At 40.6% G+C, this 22,371-nt stretch overlaps 1 protein-coding gene across 2 annotated transcripts in view; it reads left to right on the forward strand.

Annotated features, from left to right (window-relative positions):
- DNAH6 (dynein axonemal heavy chain 6) overlaps window positions 1-22,371 on the forward strand; it is a 222,672-nt gene that overhangs the window by 69,365 nt on the left and 130,936 nt on the right. For both annotated transcript variants that reach the window (XM_045079084.1, XM_004742302.3), the window contains exons 22-34: window positions 1,620-1,800; window positions 2,693-2,789; window positions 5,407-5,626; window positions 7,108-7,272; window positions 7,355-7,468; window positions 8,598-8,723; window positions 8,803-8,958; window positions 9,467-9,628; window positions 12,964-13,101; window positions 15,726-15,893; window positions 16,802-16,950; window positions 18,627-18,734; window positions 21,558-22,113. In XM_045079084.1, coding sequence (XP_044935019.1) covers window positions 1,620-1,800; window positions 2,693-2,789; window positions 5,407-5,626; window positions 7,108-7,272; window positions 7,355-7,468; window positions 8,598-8,723; window positions 8,803-8,958; window positions 9,467-9,628; window positions 12,964-13,101; window positions 15,726-15,893; window positions 16,802-16,950; window positions 18,627-18,734; window positions 21,558-22,113 — 2,340 coding nt within the window. The remainder of the gene's footprint in view (window positions 1-1,619; window positions 1,801-2,692; window positions 2,790-5,406; window positions 5,627-7,107; window positions 7,273-7,354; window positions 7,469-8,597; window positions 8,724-8,802; window positions 8,959-9,466; window positions 9,629-12,963; window positions 13,102-15,725; window positions 15,894-16,801; window positions 16,951-18,626; window positions 18,735-21,557; window positions 22,114-22,371) is intronic.

Consider the following 22,371-nt stretch of genomic DNA (forward strand, 5'->3'; position numbering starts at 1 on the left):
ACATTTTTTGTTTACTTATAAATCTATAGTTTTATTGAGACAAAAGTGACAATGTGGTATGAAGTTTACATTTAAACCAAGTTTTCATTAAAAAAACTAGCACCAGTCTGAAAAGATTTTATAATGGAGTTCTAGATGCTCGTCTAGATGATATGAACTACTGATGGGTATCATGATTCAAGATAGCATTTTTGGTATTTGTCAATTCCTAAGATTAAAAAAATTCTCTTTGTTATGTGTTTTAAGGTGATCACTGCCCTAGTATGAAAGCTTAACCTTTTTCTGAGACCAGGACTTTTGAAATCATTCAACTCTTGAAATGATTCAATGAACTTGTGTTGTCACTAACTGAATCCTGCCACCAATGGTTTCAGAATTCAAAGTTCAAAAGGCAGAGAACCTCTAAGAATTTTTCACCTGAAGAATATACACCCTTGTCTTCAGCTATTCTCATTCCCCCTGCACCTCCCTCTTTCCCTCCCTAAGTACCTCAGCCAGTTGATATATTAAACTTTGTAATTGGAAAAGAAAGGTGCATACACTCCAGTGAAAGACTTGTCTCCTCAACCGGTTTCCATCCCAAAATGGCAGGCAGCTTTGGTACCTTATTAAGTGGCTTAATTAAACCTTTGCTGGCAACAGCTTTAAGCTCAGGCAGGGAACACCTGGGCTTCTAAGTTTCAGGCATTCACAGCTTTTAGACAACCTCTCACAGTACCACAATTACCTCGTATACACTGGAAAAACACACACTTTTGCTTTAAATCTCCTTGGTACCCTTCCTTGTGGTACACCTTTCCTTTTTATTTTATTCTACTTCAGATTACCCCACAGTAGAACAAAAAACCCATTTATACTGACCTTACTTTGTTCCCATCCAATCTCTTTCTGAGACTGCAGATTTCTAGCTTGACTTAATTATGCTTAGATTTCTAAATATTCTTTTTTTTAATTTTTAAGATTTTATTCATTTATTTGACAGAGACAGAAGTAGCGAGAGCAGGAACACAAGCAGGGGAAGTGGGAGAGGGAGAAGCAGGATTCCCGCTGAACAGGGAACCCGATGCAGGGCTCGATTCCAGGACCCTGGGATCATGACCTGAACCAAAGGCAGACGCTTAACCCACTGAGCCACCCAGGTGCCCCAGGTTTTTAAATATTCTAATATGAAAAGTTATCTGTACAATAATAAAGGCATTAAGTGGGAAAAGATCTTTTGTTCCAACTTTGTTTCATGGAGATCATTTTTAGGAATTACCCTCTTTGATGAATCCCTTATAATCTGATACCTTTCCAGCCTCCTCTACTGATGGCTGAGCCCTATAAAGGGAGGGACTATAGAGCAAAGTAATGTGTTCACAGGAGGCCCTTAAAAAGTGCCAAATAGTGGGGACTATCCAAATAATTAACTGTAAAGTAAGATACTTGAGATAAACCAGGGAACACTTGTGACACTATGGCTCAGGCATAACCCCAAATCCAGAGTGAGAAGTGAGAAACTCTCACAGATGTTGGGCCGACACACACACTGGCGGGAGGCACAGAGTACCGTGAGAACTAGGTCCCGACACTGCATTTCTGGGATAAAAAATTTGATGATGCCCACATTTTTCTCCTAGGAAGAGTGGCTAAACTGTCAGAGAAACTGGCTCTACCTAGAAAGTATTTTTAATGCTCCCGATATTCAGAGGCAGCTACCTGCCGAGGCTAAGATGTTCCTGCAAGTGGATAAGTCGTGGAAAGAAATCATGAGGAAGGTGAACCGGCTGCCTAATGCTCTTCGAGCAGCAACTCAACCAGGTATAAAACAAAATTTTAAAAAACAAATAAAAAGACTTTACAACCATCTATAAGATTCTGGCAATATGGGGGTACATTCAATCCTTGTTGATTCTCGTCAGCGTTGATGACCATGAACAGTTGTAGCACATCCAACACTCTTGCTGAAAAATGTGAACTAAGCACTGTTGTTGCTGTTGTTAACTATTATCGCTGTTATTATTACTCGTCAGCTTAGTTCATAATTTTGGCACCCAAGAATCTGATTATTTCTGCTCCTTTTATAATTTGGGGATTCTGCCACAGAGTATCAGTGAGGCCTGCATGTCATAATTTGACTACAAGATATATATTCACATTCAGTTGACCCATTCTGCTAAAGCTCTCAGACTTAGAACCATAAAAATGTCTCCATCTGATTTTCCAGTAATTCATGAAAAACATTTGTGATGGAGGGCTCTTTTGACACAGTTGAGTGGCATTTGAACAGAAAGCAGCAGGAAAGAGGGCGTGAGACACATGTGCAAATCTGAGAGAGTGTGTGAAAGGCAGAGAGAAGAACAAAATTGAAGCCCCTAAGTGAGAATGCACTTCGCGTGCACAATGGTCTGTGCTTGGGTTTGGCTTTGGTTCATGCACCAAAAAAGTGGGGTGCACCAGCTAAAAATTGTTGCAGGTTGAATACTTGTTTGTCTGTGGTAATTATTAAAATTAATAGTAGATAATGTTATTAAAAGTAACAGTTAACATTGTTGGCCAACCTCCCACAATTTATGTTTTTTCGACCGTTTCTTATCAAATAAAGGCAAAGCTTTAAAGAATGTTAATATCATATTTTACTTCTACTTAAAATGGTATTTTCTATTGATTTTTAACACAATTTTACTATTGCCTTTTCCCACCCAATAAACAGGACTTCTGGAGACTTTTCAAAATAATAATGCATTACTTGACCAAATTCAGAAGTGTCTAGAGGCATATTTAGAATCAAAAAGAGTCATCTTTCCAAGGTAAGTTTATAAAGCAACCTATGATATTTTTAGTAGTGAAAACTATCCATTAATTTAAAAGGGTATACTTAAAAAGAAACCATTACCTCAAAACATCAGGGAACCAGAACAAGAAACAAGAAAGATACGATAGTTGGCCGATCAATCCAGCTGGTATCTTGATTGGGGAGTGTAAGACTCAAGAACAGAGGTCAAGTATTTGGTGGAGGACTAAGTGGGTGAGTACCCAAGGTGCCGGAGAGATTCTTGGTCTCAGCATTGTTTCATTGTTGGGTGCATGTGTGTGTTTCTGCCTGCATGTGTGTCCGTAGATGTGCATGCGAAAAGTCAGAGGACACTTTTGCCTGAGTGGGTTTCTTTGGATTAATCAGTGACCTAAGAGTGTCACTGGAGAAGTTGTCTAAGAGATCTTTTCACAAATGTCCAAATGAAATTTTTTATTCATCTCTTTATTCCAAAAACATACCAAATGTTGTGCTAAGTGCTGAAGATACAAAGAAGAAAAGGCTGGATTCCTGCCCTAATGGGGCTCATGGTTAACACATGAATAATCATGTAAATAAACCATTATAATATAGTTTTTTTAACACCAGGATAAATTACGTGATGATAGCCAAAGCTCCCAGCTTCAGTCATTAGGGCATATTGTACTATAAGACAGGGCAAAATGGTTCATCTTCCCTGGTATTTTCCTGTTAGTTGTTAAGGAAATGGCCATTAAGGTCTGTCCTTGGACAAGCACTGTGGCAACCAAGGGTAGGTGCTTATCTGTGTTACTTGGTTGAGAGGGGTTTTTCCTGGGGACCTGGACTGGGTACGAGTGTGCACGAGAAATCCAAGATCCAGAAGATTTAGTTGAGTTTTAACAGAAGTGGTCGGGCTTTAAGAATACACACAAATCTTACTAAAATCTTAATTCATCAACTCATCAATTCAGGCAACATGGAGAAAGATGAAAGACTTTGAGGTTTGGAATGTGCCTTTTGTCTGTTTCACTCAGTGGTTCCCAGCTGGAGTCTCCCAAAGCTAGAGAAAATCTGTACAGTACTTTTGATACTTAAAGAAAGCTGGAAGCAAATTCACCGTGATAATACTGACCACCGAAAAGCATCCACTTTTATTTGTTCTTTCGCTTAGAACTGCATGAACTAGTTCTGCTATATGTGTTCCGTCAGGAGGCTCTATGTGGTGTTGTTATACCCTGTAGCTTTCATGAAGACATACTGTGAGCTGTAGACCAAGGTAGCTCCTGGTAGCAAGATGAATACAGTACTGTTCCTGCTCTCACAGGGCTCATGGTCCAATCTTTATAGTTGTTTCATTAGTTGAAAGAGAGGTGTGGGCACAAATTAATTACTACTGGATGGTAAAGAAGCAGGACAGAAGCATCTTCATTTCTAACTAATAACTGCCTTTCCATTCCCAGCCAGGGGCCCTGGACAAAATTTTAAGCAGACCTCACAAATTTTCTGGTCATTCTCAAATGATAATATAAACAAACAAAAACCTCTCGTCCCCTCAACCCAATAAATGATCTCTAATAATCAAACTCTGAACTCCTTTCAAAGTGAAAACTTCCCCCCTTCTCTGCCCAAGCCTGTTGCAGGTCTAAAGTCTTTGGTGATAATGAGGATATGTGGGGACCAACCCGCCCCTCTCCCTATGAGGTTTCTGAGGTCTCCAGGTTTGGGGCAAGGAGAAGAGAGGCAAGGCAGCAGAGCAGCCTGACCTACCTGGCCCCCTCTTCCACGTGGGGCCTGCCATGGGCTCTTTTCCATCCGTTCCCTTCTAAACCAAGGGGTCTCTCATAGGCAGCCTCCTCCACTCTAGAGGCGAACTGTCTTCTCTGACCAGGCCCTTATCCCTCTCCCTCATCCCTGGGCATCCAGGTATGCCCCCTCTCCAGTTCTCTTCCTGTGGTGTCTTCGTGCCTCCAAATGGCCCTGGTGGGCAAGATCTAAGAAGATGCCACGCAGGATCACACCAGTATGGCCCACATGTGGATATTCACAGAACCAAATAAAGTTCCTAAAACCACCTGTCCATCTACCCAACACACTAGGTATTAAAGTAGGGACGTGTGGGGTGCCTGGGTGGCTCAGTGGGTTAAAGCCTCTGCCTTCGGCTCAGGTCATGATCCCAGGGTCCTGGGATCAAGCCCCACATTGGGCTCTTTGCTCAGCAGGAAGCCTGCTTCCTCCTTTCTCTCTGCCTGCCTCTCTGCCTACTTATGGTCTCTATCTGTCAAATAAATAAATAAAATCTTTAAAAAAAATAAGTAGGGACGTGTATGGTACTAAGGCCAGGTTCTAGGGAAAACAAATTCTGTATCTTTCCTCTAGAACAAATCAGGGCCATAGAAAGAGCTGGCATTTTTTATAATTTTTTGAAAAGTATCATAAAATATCTTTTATGTGTCAGGCACTAATTCTAGATGTCTGAGATGCAGCCACTCTAGTCTCCATAATGGCTGTAGAGACACCTGGTCTCCCGAGAAACCCAGGACCAGAAAGTTGGAAGTTTAGGAAATTAGTGACTGGGAAAGAGATATGGCTAAAGGATTTATCTTTCATGTTGACACTTTCAAGTTATATTTTAAGTATTTTCTTTAATCCAGATTTTACTTCTTGTCAAATGATGAGCTTCTGGAGATTCTGGCCCAGACACGAAATCCCCAAGCTGTGCAGCCACACTTAAGGAAATGCTTTGACTCCATTTCAAAGCTTGAATTTGCCGTCATGCCTCCTACTGAAGGAAAAATTCCTGGTGTGGAAGGAGAGCCAGAAAAGATTTACACTAATGATATTTTAGCGATGCTGTCACCAGAAGGAGAACGGGTACTGTGCTTTTTGTTTATGATTCTTTATAGGAAAAGCTTTGTTGCCATTCCAGGGTAGAAGGTAGAAGTGTACTTCTTGTCGCTCTAAATGTTCATCACGGGCTACCGCATTGTACTCTGCGGCTTCAGCAGTTTCAAAGATAACGAAGATGAGATGTTTGCCACAAAGGGGTCTAGTGGAGCCACAGTCAAACAAACGATTGCTAAGTACCACAGTAAGTGCGGTAGCAGAGGTGTGTGCTTTGTTCTTGGGAACAGAGTGGAGGTAACTGGAGCCCAGCCTTATTCAGCTCTCCATGAGAGGCAGAAGAGTGAGCTGGTTAAGAGCACTGGGTCTACTGCCAGCCACCTGGAACCAGGTCCCATCCTTTAACCTTATCTATAAAATGAGGAATAGTAACAGGGCCTGATTAATGAGATGCTGAGGATGTTCAAATTGTATTTGAAATGTGTGTGTGTGTGTGTGTGTGTGTGTGTGTGTGTATAAAACATATAATTCTATGTAGATTACTCAGAACTGTACCCAGCAGGTGTTATGAAAGTGTTAGTTGTCATTGTTGGCAGTGGTGTAGCCAGGACACTGCACAATGCCTGGCATGCAGTAATCACCGAGGGAGTGAATGTATTAGCAAACTGCAGAGAACCACAGGACTTCACAGAGAGAAATCTCTCTCTCCCTCCCTCTCTCTCTACCCCCTCACCTACCTACCTACCTACCTACCTCTCTCTCTCTCTCTCTCTCACACACACACACACACACACACACACACACACACACACACACAGAAGCAGCCAAAGAACATGGAGCAGAGACATGGGAGGGAGAGCTTTCCTTACAGAGGAAATGTGTGGGGAAATGCTGAGGATTTCAGTCCAGTTAGAGCAGGAAATGTATCCACAAGAGTGGCAGGAACCTATAAACATTTTATTTGTCCTGAATTGACTCTCTTGCAAAAGAATTTGCTCATCATTAATGCAGAAGAAGAGAAAGGGGAGAACCACAGCTAGGATCCAGGGAAAACATGGAAGTTAAAGGGAAGGTGGAAGATCTAAGAGACCCAGACAAGCAAGGCAGTCAGGTCACTGGAAGTCTAAGAAATAAGTATGTGTAGGACAGAAAAATATCATTTGGACTTGAAAACTGAAAGAGCATTGGTAACCTTAATGACCTTGCCGTGTTTAGAGGAAGAGTTGGGGCCAAAAATTAAATGGCAGTAAGTAGGAAAAGAAAGTAAGGGAACTCATGTAGTCAATGTAGTCACATATACTCCTTTTTTCAGGGATCTGGCTCCAAAGGGAAGCATTTAAAAAAAAAAAAAAAAAAAAAAGGAGTAGAGATGTAGAGTGGAATACCAATAGAAGATTCTAGTATTTGTGGTTAAGCTTCAGTGTGTCAGGGGTCTGTTATAGAAGTACAGAAGATGTACGGCTGGAACGTGCCACACTGAACATGTTGTTATTGCTCTGACTCTTCTCTAGGTTAGCTTGGGAAAAGGCCTGAAAGCCCGGGGCAACGTGGAGGAATGGCTTGGTAAAGTGGAGGAAGCCATGTTTACGTCTCTGCGTCGCCTGTGCAAATCCGCCATGGCTGACTATCAGGGGAAACCAAGGACAGCCTGGGTGATTGCTGGCCATCCTTCTCAAGTAACACACTCCTTAAATTTCCACCTCTGAGTGCATTTCTGGTGAGATGCATCACACACTTAAGAACAGTGTTTCCATGCAGGTGATCCTGACCATTTCTCAAATCATGTGGTGCCGTGATTTGACTGAATGTCTGGGAAGAAAAGGTGTTAATCACTTAGAGGCCCTGGAGGAGTTTGAGAAAGTAAACTTCGAGGTGAGATGTTTAACAGGGTGGCATTGAACATAATGCTGTGCAAGATAATCTCAGTACGTTTTTTTGATGTGGCTGATGCAAGTTGCATATTTCAGAAATTTTAATACTCTGACCTGACTTACAAAGCTTTGGGTTCTTATAAAAACCATTTATGTTCAGGTTTTCTTAGGAACACTACCTTGATATTTGTATGATATTTATAAGAATACTTATAAAAATAGGAGGAAAAGACCATTTACAGAGGAAAATCTCAGGATTATAATGGTTTGCAACATTTAAGGAGACTTTGTACTTAGTAGGTCTTGGATATCTCTCACAGAAGATTATTCAATCCAGGAAAACCCTAGGATTTGTGCCATCCCTATTCTTAGGCTCAGGATGTGCTTTTCTACTATTCTAGAGAATCCCTAGACAGCTAACAATAAAAAACTGAATCCATTCTATAAGAATTTTTAAGCTATAGTTCAGGAATGCCATTTTACAACTATGCCTAATCTCTAACTCCAAATTTAATTCTACTTGCAACTGAGTTTGCATTTTTTAAAAATTAGCTTTGAAACAGAAAAGGGGAGAAACAAGTTTCTTGAGATGGAAGAACTTATCTCTTGAGGACCTCATAGGATTTCATGTCATAGGGGCGCCAGGTGGTTCAGTTGGTTAAGTGGCTGCCTTTGGCTCAGGTCATGATCTTAGGGTTCTGGGACTGAGCCCTGCACTGGGCTCCCTGTTCAGTAGGGAGCCTACTTATCCCTCTCCCTCTGCCCCCAACTGTGGCTCACTCTGTCTCAAATAAATAAATTTTTAAAAAAATTTAAAAAGAAAAATATTGAACTGTTTAGGTGAAAATTGGGAGCACAATCTTCCCAAAAATGCTCTCATTGAACCAATTACTGGCTTATTTAAAATGTTCAGGTTTTCTGATTATCAGAGGAAAAACTACCCCTGAAAATGAGGAATACTTCCTTATTCATATTTAATTTTTAGGGAGGACAATCTCCTCTAGAAACATTGTCTTGGCAAATGTCTACTCCAAATTTAATAGGAAAAAATAGAAAAAAAATGGTAAAAATATTATATATGTAAGCTGATTATTGAAAATTGATTATGACTATTTTTCTTTGATTTGTAGAGATTAAATGCCCTGGCGGTGATAGTTCGAGGTAGTCTTCCAAGATTGCACAGAAACATCATAACTGCCTTAATTACAATTGATGTACATGCAAGAGACATAGTCACTGAACTTGTTCAAGCCAAGGTAACTTTCATTTAAGCAAAATCATATATTTCTTCCTGAAATTAGTGCATCTAATATACCAATCATTGTTATCACATAGGTAGAGGAGATCGATTCCTTTGACTGGCAGAGACAACTGCGCTATTATTGGGATGTAGATCTGGATAATTGCGTGGCTAGGATGGCACTCTCTCAGTACACGTATGGCTACGAGTATTTGGGTGCATGCCCAAGATTAGTTATTACTCCTCTCACGGTAAGTTAGTGATGACAGGTTAATCGTGACACACATGCTCTCTTAAAATAGTCTTGGAAAGGGGAGCCTGGATGACTCAGTTGGTTAAGCATCTGCCTTCAGCTTAGATCATGATTCCCAGGGGCCTGGCATTGAGCCCAAGTTGGGGGAGTCCCTGCTTAGCAGGGGAGTCTGCTTCTCCCTATCTCTCGGCCCCTGCTCGTTCTCTCTCTCTCTCTCTCTAATAAATAAGTAAAGTCTTTAAAAACAAATAGTATTGAAAAGTTGCATCCAAAAAACAAAAAAACAACAAAACTTCCCTCCAGCCTTAATTCTTCAAAGGATCTGCCATGAGTACATCTTTGTGAAGCAGAGATGTGCGTCACTGATCACGTGCCTGAATCTTTGAGTAAATCTCAAGTGCTGTAAAATCTTTCATAGAAAATAATGACCCTTCTCCCATAGAAAGGAAGGGATCTATAAATTGAGTCGGTTCCCTTCAACAATGACAGTTTCTGCATTTCTTCAGGATCGCTGCTACCTTTGCCTCATGGGGGCTTTGCAGCTCGACCTGGGAGGTGCGCCGGCTGGTCCCGCTGGCACTGGGAAAACAGAGACAACCAAAGACCTAGCTAAAGCTCTTGCCATCCAGTGTGTGGTCTTCAACTGCTCCGATGGTTTGGACTATAAGGTACAGGTCCAGCATCTGAACACTACCATGAAGTGTCTTATGGGCTTACTCACTTGCGACATGGCCTGACAAGGGGTGATGGCAAGCAAGGGGGGAAACGAATAGGACAAGGGATGGTCAGAGTGGGATAAAGAGAACGTGGGAGAGGAGTCAACACAAGGTGAGTTGAATGGTCCAGGTAGGAATCAAGGCCATTGAGGGATCTACTAAATGGTGGCAAAATTAAAAATCTTTTCATGTCACTAAGTAGAAAAAAGTGAAATGAGATACAGGATATAATAGCAGGGACATCTAAGAACAAGGAATAAGCTTACAGGAAGAGATGAGCAACTCAGAGAGATGTCTATTGAAAAAGAAATATGTAGGAGGTGAGAATTCATGGTAAGAATTTTTATTTAGTACAGTAGTTCTCAAAGTGTTTGGTCACAGGACCCCTATGCCTTATTCTCTTCCCAGGTTTTCACAACACAAAGTAACATAGGAAACACTTTATGAAGTCCCCCAATTGGGAAATCTGTTTAGCTTTATTTAATTCAGCAAGTCTGGAATATATTTGACCATAGGTGCCTTCTGGCCACTAACACACAGAGCTGATAGTCTCATTTTTCTGAAAGTTACATGAATGCTTGTATATTGTCTACATTTAGAATACAATCATTTAAATTGTCCAGGTAAACTGTAATTCATTCATTTTTATGGAGTCATACTTATTGTTCAGAAGCATCTTGGCAAGTCAGTGTTTCATAGGACATGTTCTTTAAAAACCCTGCTCCTTTTTTCAAAATTTAGGGGGAAAAAGAGAGTTACTGGGGATGTCTTTTTATTAATAAACAAAAAACTGTGGGAGTGCAACACAGGCAGGAAGTAGTTTGTTTAAGATTTTTATTAATTTATTTGACACAAAGAGAAAGAGATCACAAGTAGCAGAGAGGCAGGCAGAGAGAGAGAGGGGGGAGCAGACTCCCCACTGAGCAGAGAGCCTGATGCAGGGCTCGATCCCAGGACCCCGAGATCATGACCTGAGCGAAAGGCAGAGGCTCAACCCTCTGAGCCACCCAGGTGCCCGGCTGGAAGTAGTTTTACAGGAGCAGAACAAAAGAGGAATGAGAGTCTAGAAAATCTTGGGAGGGGATAATCAGGAAAGGTGACCCCTCTCCCTTTAGAGTAGGTGGCAGAGGAAAGAGTGTGGGAAACTGCTATCGGCAATCTAGGGGAGAATTCATGCTCCCTAACACCTCACCTTTGTGTTCCCACTACTATTAGGTGACCTCATTATCTCAGCAGAGAGATGTCAAGTTTTATGATAGTGATGTTTTGGGGTGGTTTTTTTGGCCATAATAATTTTGGTTGTTTTCAATCTTTTCAACTCAAAATTTGAATTTATACCTCCAAATCCATCTTTTAATGATTAGGTAGTCATCACTTAGGCTCAGTCATTCCTGGGAGCTGTGTACTCCCCAAGGCTTGAGTGTATGCTGTGTGACACTTAAAGCCACAGGATGCATATATGTGATTCATTTATCTTCGACTCGAGTAGGAGTCAGCAAACTTTCTAGAAAAGGCCAAGTGGTAAATATGTTAAGCTTGCAACTTGTCATTCTTTCCGCTGTTGTGGCATGAAAGCAGCCATGTACTGTATGTAAATGTAATATATCATGAATGAACATGGCTATGTTCCACTAAAATTTCATCCACACAACAGGGGTCAGGCCAGAGATAGCTGAGGTCTGTAGTTTGATGATCCCTAAAGTGCCGATTATATTCAATGGTAAGAAATTTAAATATTTACTCTTATTTATACTCTACCTTGTTCATAAGGATCTATTACTCTAGCCCTTTAAGATTAAAGAAATATTGGGGCACCTGGGTGACACAGTTTGTTAGGTGTCGGACTCATGGTTTCGGCTCAGGTCATGATCTCAGATCATGATCTCAGGGTCGTGAGACTGAACCCCTTATCAGGCCCTGCACTTAGCCCAAAGTCTGCTTGGGATTCTTTCTCCCTCTCCCTCTGCCCCTCCTGCTCTCTCTCTCTAAAATAAATAAATTCAATCTTAAAAAATAATAAAATTGAATTAAAGAAATCTCTACATGTGGAAAAATTCGAACTGTATAGAAAGATCCAAAGTTAAAAATAACAGATTCACATCACCCAGTTCTACTCTCCAGAGACCAGGTTTCTGTTTGTATTTGTCTGTTTGTTTTTACTTCTTGTGACTGCTATTATCTATAAGAATTTGTGTCTATTACAGTATCTGTATTATCTACCAACTTATGAAATCATGATTTTATTAGATATAACCTTCCAACTTTTTGTTCCAACTTCACTTTCTGATTTTCATTAGTTTATATAATTTTGTCTTACCATATCAAGGTTTATGAAGTTGCACTATTCTAGAACTATAATTATGCCTTCTTTGCTTTGTCTGAGGGTTGAATATAAAAACGTAAACCCATTATATAGGACTTACAATATCAAGGATGATTCATAATGGAATTTAATGGAATAATCAAGCTCATAGAGAAGGATTAATGCATACATCATGAGCACTGCCATTCACAGGAACACATCCCAAGACAGATACCATATGATTTCACTCATATGTGGGATTTAAGAAACAAAACAAATGAGCAAAGGGTGGGGGGAAGAGAGGCAAACCAAGAAACGGACTCTTAACTGTAGAGAACAAAGTGATCGTTACCAGAGGGGACATGGGTAGGGTGATGGGTGAAATAGGTGATGGGGATGAAAGAGGGCACTTGTGGTGAGGACAGTGTGGTGGATGGGATTGTGGAATCACTAAGTTGTACACCTGACACTAATTCTACACTGTCCGTTAACTAACTGGAATTTAAATAACAACATAAAAAAAAAAAAAAAGGAACGCATTCCAAGCATCAGGATTAACAGGTCGTTTATTTCTTTTCAGCTTTCTTCATCTAAAGCAGTGTTTTTCCAGCTTTACTGTGCTTGTGAATCACCTGAAGATCTCATAGTGTACATTCTGATTCTGGAGGTCTAGGGGAAGGCCTGAAATTTTGCATTTCTCAGATCCCCTGGGTGATGTCAGCTCTCACCAGTTCTCTTTGAAAAGTCAAATTCTAGAGCAGTGTTTCTCAAAAGTCTTAACTCTGGACCACTGGCATTATCATTGCATGGCAACTTGTGAGAAATGCAAATTATCAGGCCCCACAGCAGACCTACAAAGGAAGAAAGTCTGGACCTCTTATATAAAGGCACTAACTTTTAACATAGCCCAGTATTCACATAAAACTAAGCATAAACCTAACGTAAACATAAAACACAAAGATGAATGGCAGTTTTTCGATTTCAGATGATGGGGCGCTTCTTCAGTGGTCTGGCACAGTCAGGGGCCTGGTGCTGCTTTGATGAATTTAATCGAATTGACATAGAAGTTTTGTCGGTCATTGCGCAGCAACTTATTACCATTAGGAATGCCAAGGCTGCAAAGGTAAGGTATGAGGCAATTGTCCATGGATGTAGCATTTCTTAGGTCTGTAAATAGCTGACAGCATGTTGCATTTTAGGAAGAACAATGCTAACTTTAACATGTCTACACATGTTTCCAGTGTAATTGGTGAGGACTACAGCAATAAGACATAGCTGATTGAATTAATTCCTCATCCAAGTAACACAGAAACAACTATATGTCAGATGCTTTGTGGGGACCTGGAGATATGGAGATGGTGGAACTCAGTCTCTCCCCTCAGGAACTCTGTTCTTCCCACCCCCATCACACACACCTCCCTGCACGCATGCGCACATGCATCCGCTCACACCCTGTCCCTGTCCCTCGACCTCCAGTTTCCTCTTCACCCTTCTTGTTCTTGCCTTTGACATTTACTTCTCTGTTAGGTTTCTCCCCTGCACCTCTTATGGACTCCACTGCCTTCATCATGGCCCTAGGCTCAGCCTAGTGCAGGCAGGAAAATGAAAGAGGAGCCCTGTGTAATCCAAGACTCTCAGCCTATACAAACCACAACAGGCTTGCCAGTTGTTTAGTATTTAAATACTTGTTGCCCTGAGTCTTTAGAGCGTCCCTCACCACTACCTTGTCCCCTTCCTAAAGAGCACCGGTTCTTTGCTAGATCCAGCCATGAGGGTTCATCCTTGGTGTAGCAAGGGGGTGCTCTGGACCCAGCTGTAGCTTTAGGGTTGGAGGCCATTCTCACTGGAAGATGCCCTGATAAAGAGCTGCTAAGTGTTTTGATTTTCACCTCTGCAAAAAAGCAAATTATAGAACAAGTAAAAAGAAAGCACAAATTGGACTCTAATGAGTCACTAAATTGTACAAGGCATTGTACTTTTCATTTATTTCATTTTCACACCATACCTATATGACGCAGAAGGCATTTTCCCAAGATTACAGATGAAAGGGATTCAAAGAAATTAAAAATATTTCTGGGGACACCACAAACCAAGATAACTAAATCTATGTAACCCTAAAGTCTGAGCTCCTTCAACTACACACTCTCCTGCCTCCCACATCTTCAGAGGAGGCCTGTTTTAAATGCAGGGACCTCCAGATAGCACATAACTCATAAGTTACTATTACCTTGCTGAGCATTTAGCTGAGAGCAGAGCATGGGGAGTAAGAGAGAAGGACCAACAAGAATGGAGGCAGGACAGAAGCACTGGCAACTGTAGGGCGCTAATGTGAGATAACAGGAAGGGAGGAAGACCTCTGAGATGGGTGGAGTGGAATCGATCCCCTGGAATAGATGAAGAATAGCACAGCAGCTATTTAATGGCCGCAGGCCTGGTCTCCATTGTACTGCCCAGCATTTTCTTCTCTGGGCTACGACACATCTCCTAGTCTTCCCTGTATTCTTTGTGTTTGCTAATAATGCCTTCCTCCCATGGCCCAGTTAGAAACCTGGCATTCATCTTGGATTCCCCACCCCCCACTATTACCATCAACCTGAGAATCTAAGCCATCATCAAGTTCATTTAATTTTATCTGCTAGATGCCTCTCATCACTGATGGTAACTCCATAAATCTGGATCTTGCCACTTGTTCAATAATAATTCCTTACTTGTTCCCCCTCTATAGTTTGTCCAGCCTCTCCACTGCTACCTTTGATCCTATCACTCTGCCCAGCATTGTTCTCTGCTTCCCCACACCCACAGCACAAAAATCTAAATTCCTTAGCCCAGCAGGTAAGACTCTTCTTGATGCTCAGGCCTTGGCCTAGCTACACTTTCCTCTTGGAACTTCACTCTTTAGTAAAGTGAGTATCTGGTCATTTCCTGAACGTGCATGGCTCCCTTTGACCAGATGCCTCCCCCTCCTTGTCCACATCAAATGCCCTTCTTCATTCTTCAGGCCAAGCTGGCTTCCCTGCTCCTCCTACACTTGATCTTAGCCAAAAGGGCGAGAAGAGATTCCCCGCTCCTCCTGTGGGCTTTGCACACACCTCCAATGGGGCATCTGTTGTAGTGCTCAGCCCCGGGTTCCATATCTGCCACACTGTAGGCCTGGGAGCTTCTTGGGCTTCCCCCCCACCCCCCCGTGTGAGTCTTCCTCAGCTCCCCACCTCCACACCTAACCATGTACCTTATCTGCAGCAGATGCTTGGCAGGTGTTTGCCCTTGAATGAGAGTGGAGGAGGGGTGCCCTCCCCAACAGTGGGGCCTCTCACACTCAAGGACTCCGATCCCCTTAGAATTTCCTGGGGAGAAAATAGGGGTGGAGAAGTTTCAGGGCCATTGCATCCAACTTGAGAGAGAGAGAGCGCCGAATCCTAACAATTGCATCCAACTTGAATTGAGGAGTCTCAGCAAAAGAGGTTGAGGCCTAAAATATTATAGGACTGGGCCAGAAAGGGACAATTTGGGCAAAGCAGGGACGGAGAAGCAAAAAGTAGGAACTACTGAGCCCAGCAGAGATTGGGGGTTGGTAGTACAGAATCAGGAGAGAAACGTTCTGGGTTGTCCAACAGCGGGATTCACTGGGCTGGTAGTCTTTGCTTGAATGTTCCATATACAAGTTTTATACTCAAGTTGTGCTTATGTGAAAGAATTTCCAAATATCTAGAGAAGTGTTAACTTGTATTTTCTCTTTCTTTCAAACAGCTGTCTAGATTCATGTTTGAAGGGCGGGAAATCAAGTTGGTCATGACTTGTGCAGCCTTTATCACAATGAATCCTGGATACGCAGGCAGAACTGAATTGCCAGATAATTTGAAAGCCCTGTTTAGACCCTTTGCAATGATGGTTCCAAATTATGCTTTGATTGCAGAGGTGAGCTTCACATTATAAAGCAGAAAAAATTTAAGCATGTTTTACTTACTATTTGATTCTATTGAAGTAGTAAGTTTCCTTTATGACTGCACCCTGGCAAAAGTTACACATTACTCTTCAGTGTGGATGTGACTGTTATCACACAGAATGCTTTGGTGGATGTGACTGTTATCACACAGAATGCTTTGGTGTTTTGCATGTGTGTGTGTAACTGCTACATCCCCAGTGCCCAGAATGGTATCTGGAATGTAGTAGGCCCCTAAATCTGAAATAAATCAGCGAATTGTCTACATCATTTCATATCCTGATTCTGAGGCCAGCTGCAGTGATTTGAGTAGGTAGTGGATTGAAGAAATGTTCCACACTCCCCTCCAAGGTCATCATCCAATTTATTTAACCAAGAATGCAGAAATTTGTCAGAAGCCAAGTAGCCTCCTAGGGCAGAGGAAGGCTGCAAATCTGAGTAGCTTCCCTTGATACTCAGCAGGCCTAAAGGGAGCACCCAGCTATCACAGAGTCTGTCCACAAGGTGGTGTTCATGTCTGATCAGAGAAACTCAAGTCTTGCCTTTGTACACAGGCCTTACAACACCATCCAGCCTCCGTGATATGAACATTTTTTAAACAGGGGGCTCTACTGTTTTTGAACCCAATGTCTCTAAGGCCACATCTTCATCTATAGAAAGGAAACAGAATCACTGCTTAAGCATCCCTGTGTAATATCCCACCTTTCACCTTGTTGTAATACAGAAAACTCTTTTCCTTTCAATCTTCATACTTCTTTGTTAAATGATATAACAACTCAGAGAGGTATAATGCCTAACATAGATTTTGCATACATTGGTATTATGCTTATATATCACTGTCAATACAATATAAGAAGCATTGCATTGTACTTTCCCCTTCCAGGTAATTCTATATTCGGAAGGATTTGAATCAAGTAAAATATTAGCAAGAAAAATGACACAGATGTATAAGCTTTGCAGTGAACAGCTCTCTCAGCAGGATCACTACGACTTTGGCATGAGAGCGGTGAAGTCTGTACTGGTCATGGCCGGGTAAGAAGCCAAAGGGGTCAAGAGTGAAATTCTAAACCAGCTAAGTAAAGCAAATGGCTAATTCACCACACCTCTTGAAGCAAGATAGAAGGTGACTCGAAAATGTGAGCTCCACTGCCATCATTTTACCTTGACACTCCCAGGCCACAGCCAAACGGGGCCATTCTCCTCATGGGTAGTCCCAGTTGACCTTACACTGAACCAGAGTCTCTCAACCAGGCTTTAGCTAGCTTTCATTTCCCCTGAGCTCACTACATACATTGAGGGTTGTTTTTTGTTTTTTGTTTTTAATTTTATTTTTTCAGTGTTCCCAGATTCATTGTGTATGCACCATACCCAGTGCTCCATGCAATAGTGTCCTTAATACCCACCACCAGGCTCACCCAGTCCCTCACCCCCTCCCCTCTAAAACTCTCAGTTTGTCTCTCAGAGACCACAGTCTCTCATGGTTTGTCTCCCCCTCCAATTCTCCCAATTCGCTTTTCCTTTTCTTCTCCTAATGTCCTCCATGTTATTCCTTATGCTCCACAAGTAAGTGAAACCATATGATAATTGACTTTCTCTGCTTGACTTATTTCACTTGTGTTTTAGCTACAAAAGCCTTTACCACCGTGAGATAGGATGACTAGACTTAAAAGGCACCATTTGTTATGCACATACAGTAAGTTAAGTCATACCACCTGAGAAAGCCTGAATCCTTGAGAGAAACTTTAGTTTCCTCATTGTGCCCTCAGTCCAGGCTTCTGTCCTAGGCTCCTGTCCTAGGCTCTGCCTCTGCCTTTCCGGTATGGTCCAACCCTAGCTGCTTTGTAGTTTCTAGTAAACCAGCTTTCTAGTTTTCTTCTTTTTAAGCCCCAACTTCTCCCTTTATAACCTCTTGAAACCTCTACCTCTGAGGGGTTCTTCATCCAGAGTCTCTGAGGGAATCTACCTTCTTTCTAGTCCTTCTTTTTAGGCCATAACTTACTGGCTTGGGCTCCACGCATCCAGGGCCCCTTCTCCAGGCCCCTGGACTCTGCACAAATCTCCCTGCCCTACTCTGTTCTTTCTTTCAACCTCCCAGATACAGCATTTTCCCCTTTTATAGGATTGCCATGTAAAGACCAGGGACACTGAGGGATTCAGATTTACTTGCTCTTCAGGAACACAACCACAGGCCAGCGGGCAGGACCGACACAGGAGCAGTCATCTAGGACACATTGCATAGGGACAGCCATAACAGGGTCATGCCCAGGGTTTGCTGATGAGGGCCACAGAGGAACTTTCTGGAGGAGAGAGTAACCGGGCTGGGTTTTGAAGGAGAATTAAGAGATGTCAAAAGAGCAAAGCAGGACTTTCTGGGCTGAGAGAAAAGAAAGTCACAGCGATGTGAATCATTATGGTTTATTTGGGAAGCTGTAAATTCAGGTTGAATAAAGTCTGGATTGATGCAGGGAGGTTGAAAAAATACCTTTGTCATTCTCAAAGCCTGTAGCCAGTGTGTGATCTGTCCTGTGATCTGATGGAGATGGACAGTGGACATGTAAGGAAAAATGATTCTCTCCTTTAGCAGGAATCCACAGGGGGTGCCTTCCACAACTTTTTGCAAGTAGACTCCCTAACCTACAGGTTTGGAAAATCATGTTCAGAAGTACTGGGTTCTTGCAACATCATTTGAATCATCCCTTTCAATTTAGGTCTTTAAAAAGGGAGAATCCAGACCTAAGTGAAGATGTGGTATTGATAAGAGCTTTACGAGACTCCAACTTGCCAAAATTCCTAACAGATGATGCTGTTCTGTTCAGGTGAGTTTCTAGATATTACAGAATAAGGCATAACTGCTGGGTAGAAGTAAAGGATAGTCTTCTCTTCAGTTATATCTGTCTCTAACAAGATAATAACATCCTCATCTTTCCTGGAGATACTTATTATAGTTTTTAAAACACTAGTTTAACAAATGGGGTTACTGGGGGTTGGGGAGTAGGGAGAGGGTGGCTGGGTAATGGACATTGGGGAGGGTATGTGCAATGGTGAGTGCTGTGAAATGTTTAAGCCTGACGATTCACAGACCTGTATCCCTGGGCTAACTAATACATTATATATTAATAAAAATAATTAATTAAAAATACCACCACTACCAACAATATAATTACCTAAAACAGAAAAAAAATACTAGTTTAAAATAAAGATCTTAAAGCTTAAGCACCAATCATGTCTTTTTTCACAGTATTGTTCATTAAGCTGTGTGTTCTACGAATTAGCATTTGGTTACAAGTTCCTGATCTAAGAGAAATTCCTGACCCCAAAAAACCAGGTTTGGGGCTTAATATAAATGTGAGGGCTTTTATCTATTTCTACTTTTACTATTAAGTTTTATGTTTATCCAAGTCATCTATGTATGTAGTTGTAAAAAGTATAATAAATTAATCTCATGAGAAACAGTAGCTCCGTGCCCTTCACCAACTCCCACTTCCTAAAGGTAATCATTTTTCAATTTTTATTTGTTTTGATATTTCCCTCCATAGTTTTAAGTACTGTATTTATGAAATTTCTTGATTTTTCAGTTTTAGATATGCTGTATAGGGTAAACGGGAGATGGGGGTATGCACGTAGACTTTCCCCCTCCCCCTGCAATTATTGCCATCTAACTGGAGCTAAATGTCCAGGGTTCCCATAATTTATTACAGCTGTATAAATAGTATCCACAGCTGAGCTACATTTCCCTTGTTTTTATTATCCTTTCCCTACATCTGTTAATTTTATTTTGTTAAAATAAATAGTTTTTATTTTTTAATTCTGTACCTACTTTCTTACAAATTTATCAGTAATTTATTTCCAAATTCTCTCAGGGTATGTATAAATCTCCTTTTAAAAAAAAATCTTCAATTATATAAAACATTCTACCCAATTTGTCTCCTTCGAGCCCTCTGTCCTCCTGCTCTAATCTGCAGTGCTTGCCCATTATCCTGGTGCACATTTTTCATCCTGGGATGTCCATTTATGACTATGCTAGAGTTCCCTTTGCTCTTGTCCTCTGGCATATCTTCTGATTTGCTTTTGTCCTCTGTCAGACCCTCTGAGTAGACACATGTATACTCTCTTTTGGAAGAACACAATGATGAAAATTCCTATACATTTATCTTTATACACCTGTGATACCTCTATAAATGAGATTCTAGTAAATTTCCTAGGTTTTACCGAGTATGGATATTTTTAATTCAGATAGATTCTATTAGGATATTGTCCAAAGATACTTACATTTATATAAATGATTTTATGATAATACCTATTTCCTTTTGAATGTTTTAGAGAGTGACTGGAAGTCATACACTATTTTAGTATGCATTTCTTTAATTATTAGTGCCATTAAGCATTATTTCTTGGGTTCATTAGTCATTTATATTTATTATTTTTAGAGCATATTTCTATTGTGCTCTTTTTTCTTATTGATTTGTAGGAAATCATAAACTTTATCTGGTATAAAAATTGGAAATACTTTTCTAAAGCCTTTTATCTCACACACGTTTGTGGTTTTTTGCTTGTTTGTTTTTATTTTTTCACTTTATCAACTTTTTAAATAATAGTTGTAGATTTCTTGTCTTCATTAGAAAGAGCTTCTTGGATAGGCTAGATGGGTGATAAGTATTTAAAAAGGCAATTGTTCTGATGAGTACTGGTGTTGTACATAAGTGATGAATCACTGAATTCTACTCCAGAAACCCATATTGCACTGTATGTTAACTAAAATTTATTTTCAGAAGATTTTTATTTATTTTAGAGAGAGAGAGAACATGAGCATGGGGAGGGGCAGAGGGAGAAGCAGACTCCCCACTGAGCAGGGAGACCTGATGTGGGGCTCAATCCCAGGACTCTGGGATCATAACCTGAGCTGAACGTAGACACTTAACCAGCTGAGCCACCCAGACACCCCTAATTAGCTAAAATTTAAATCTAATTTTTTTAAATAAATAAAATAAAAAGAGAGACCTTCGTAACCACAGTGTTGCAAAAATATGTTATATTTTCATCTAGTATTTTTGTCATTTTATACAGAAGTCTTTATTATATCTCAAATGTATTTGTGTATATAGTGTGAGGTGGGGATTTAGCTTCTTTTTTTACCCATAGAAATATCCCATATTGTCTGCTTCTCACAAAACAGTTAATTTTTCCTTTATTCCTTTTTTAAAACCTACTATTAGTTTCTATTTCTATTTCCATCTTATTTTTCTGAATATCCATATAGTAATAAGCATGCATTAATGCTTTTGGAAAAAATTGGGATATAAATATAATTTTTAAAATAAACTGATAAATTCATCACTTTCTGTATATTTGATACTATGCCATGTACTGTGGACAATACAAACAACATAAGAGATATTCCTTACCTCAAAAACCTCCCAATATACTTAAGACCATTGATCTACTGTACAAGAAACAAAAAAAATCATACACAATTCAGAGAAATGTTAGATTCTGGTATAACACACAGGACAGATTAGTACTGCGCATGTTCAGAGGAAAAGATTAAGTGGAAAGTAAGACTCATTGTAATCAATGGTTGTAATAAATATTGGGAAATATCAATGATCAATGATTTTATTTTTGTTTTTTTTTTTTTTCAGTGGAATCATATCTGATCTTTTTCCTGGAGTCCAAATTCCAGAACATGATTATGGTATATTGCAGTCAACAATTATAGATGTCATGAATAGACAGAATCTTCAGCCTGAGGCATGTATGGTTAAAAAAGTGATACAGTTCTATGAAACTATGCTGGTAAGACATGGTGTGATGTTAGTTGGGCCAACAGGAGGTGGCAAGACCACAGTTTACAAAATACTAGCAGAAACTTTAGGGAATTTGCGAAAACTTGGTATAGACAATCCCTTTTACCAACCAGTTAAAACATATGTTCTTAACCCTAAATCAATTACAATGGGTGAATTATATGGCGAAGTTAATAATGTAACCTTGGAGTGGAAAGATGGTCTGATGGCACTAAGTGTCCGAGCAGCTGTGAATGACACTTCAGAAGACCATAAATGGATCATCAGTGATGGGCCCGTGGATGCTCTTTGGATTGAAAATATGAATACAGTGTTGGACGATAACAAGATGCTTTGTCTGGCTAACAGTGAGAGGATCAAACTCACACCTCAAATCCACATGCTTTTTGAGGTAAATACATATGTCTTACTGGGGTGTGAAATCATTCATTAGATTGGCATGCTATCATCAATTTTTTTTCTTGCTGCTAAATCATTTACTATCTGTAAGGCCTACCATGCTGTTTTGTTTACATACTAAATTGTTTACATCCTTATCAAATTGTCCTTTCATAGTAGAGTATGCATCCTGAGAACCAAAGACTCTCAAATATTCCTGTTACTCTATAAACAGGAAATACAATAAATTCTATCTTCCTCAGCACTTGTT

This window comes from Mustela putorius, unplaced genomic scaffold, assembly GCF_011764305.1.
Source record: "Mustela putorius furo isolate JIRA1106 unplaced genomic scaffold, ASM1176430v1.1 tig00000281_pilon_pilon_pilon, whole genome shotgun sequence".
Taxonomy (NCBI): Eukaryota; Metazoa; Chordata; class Mammalia; order Carnivora; family Mustelidae; genus Mustela; species Mustela putorius.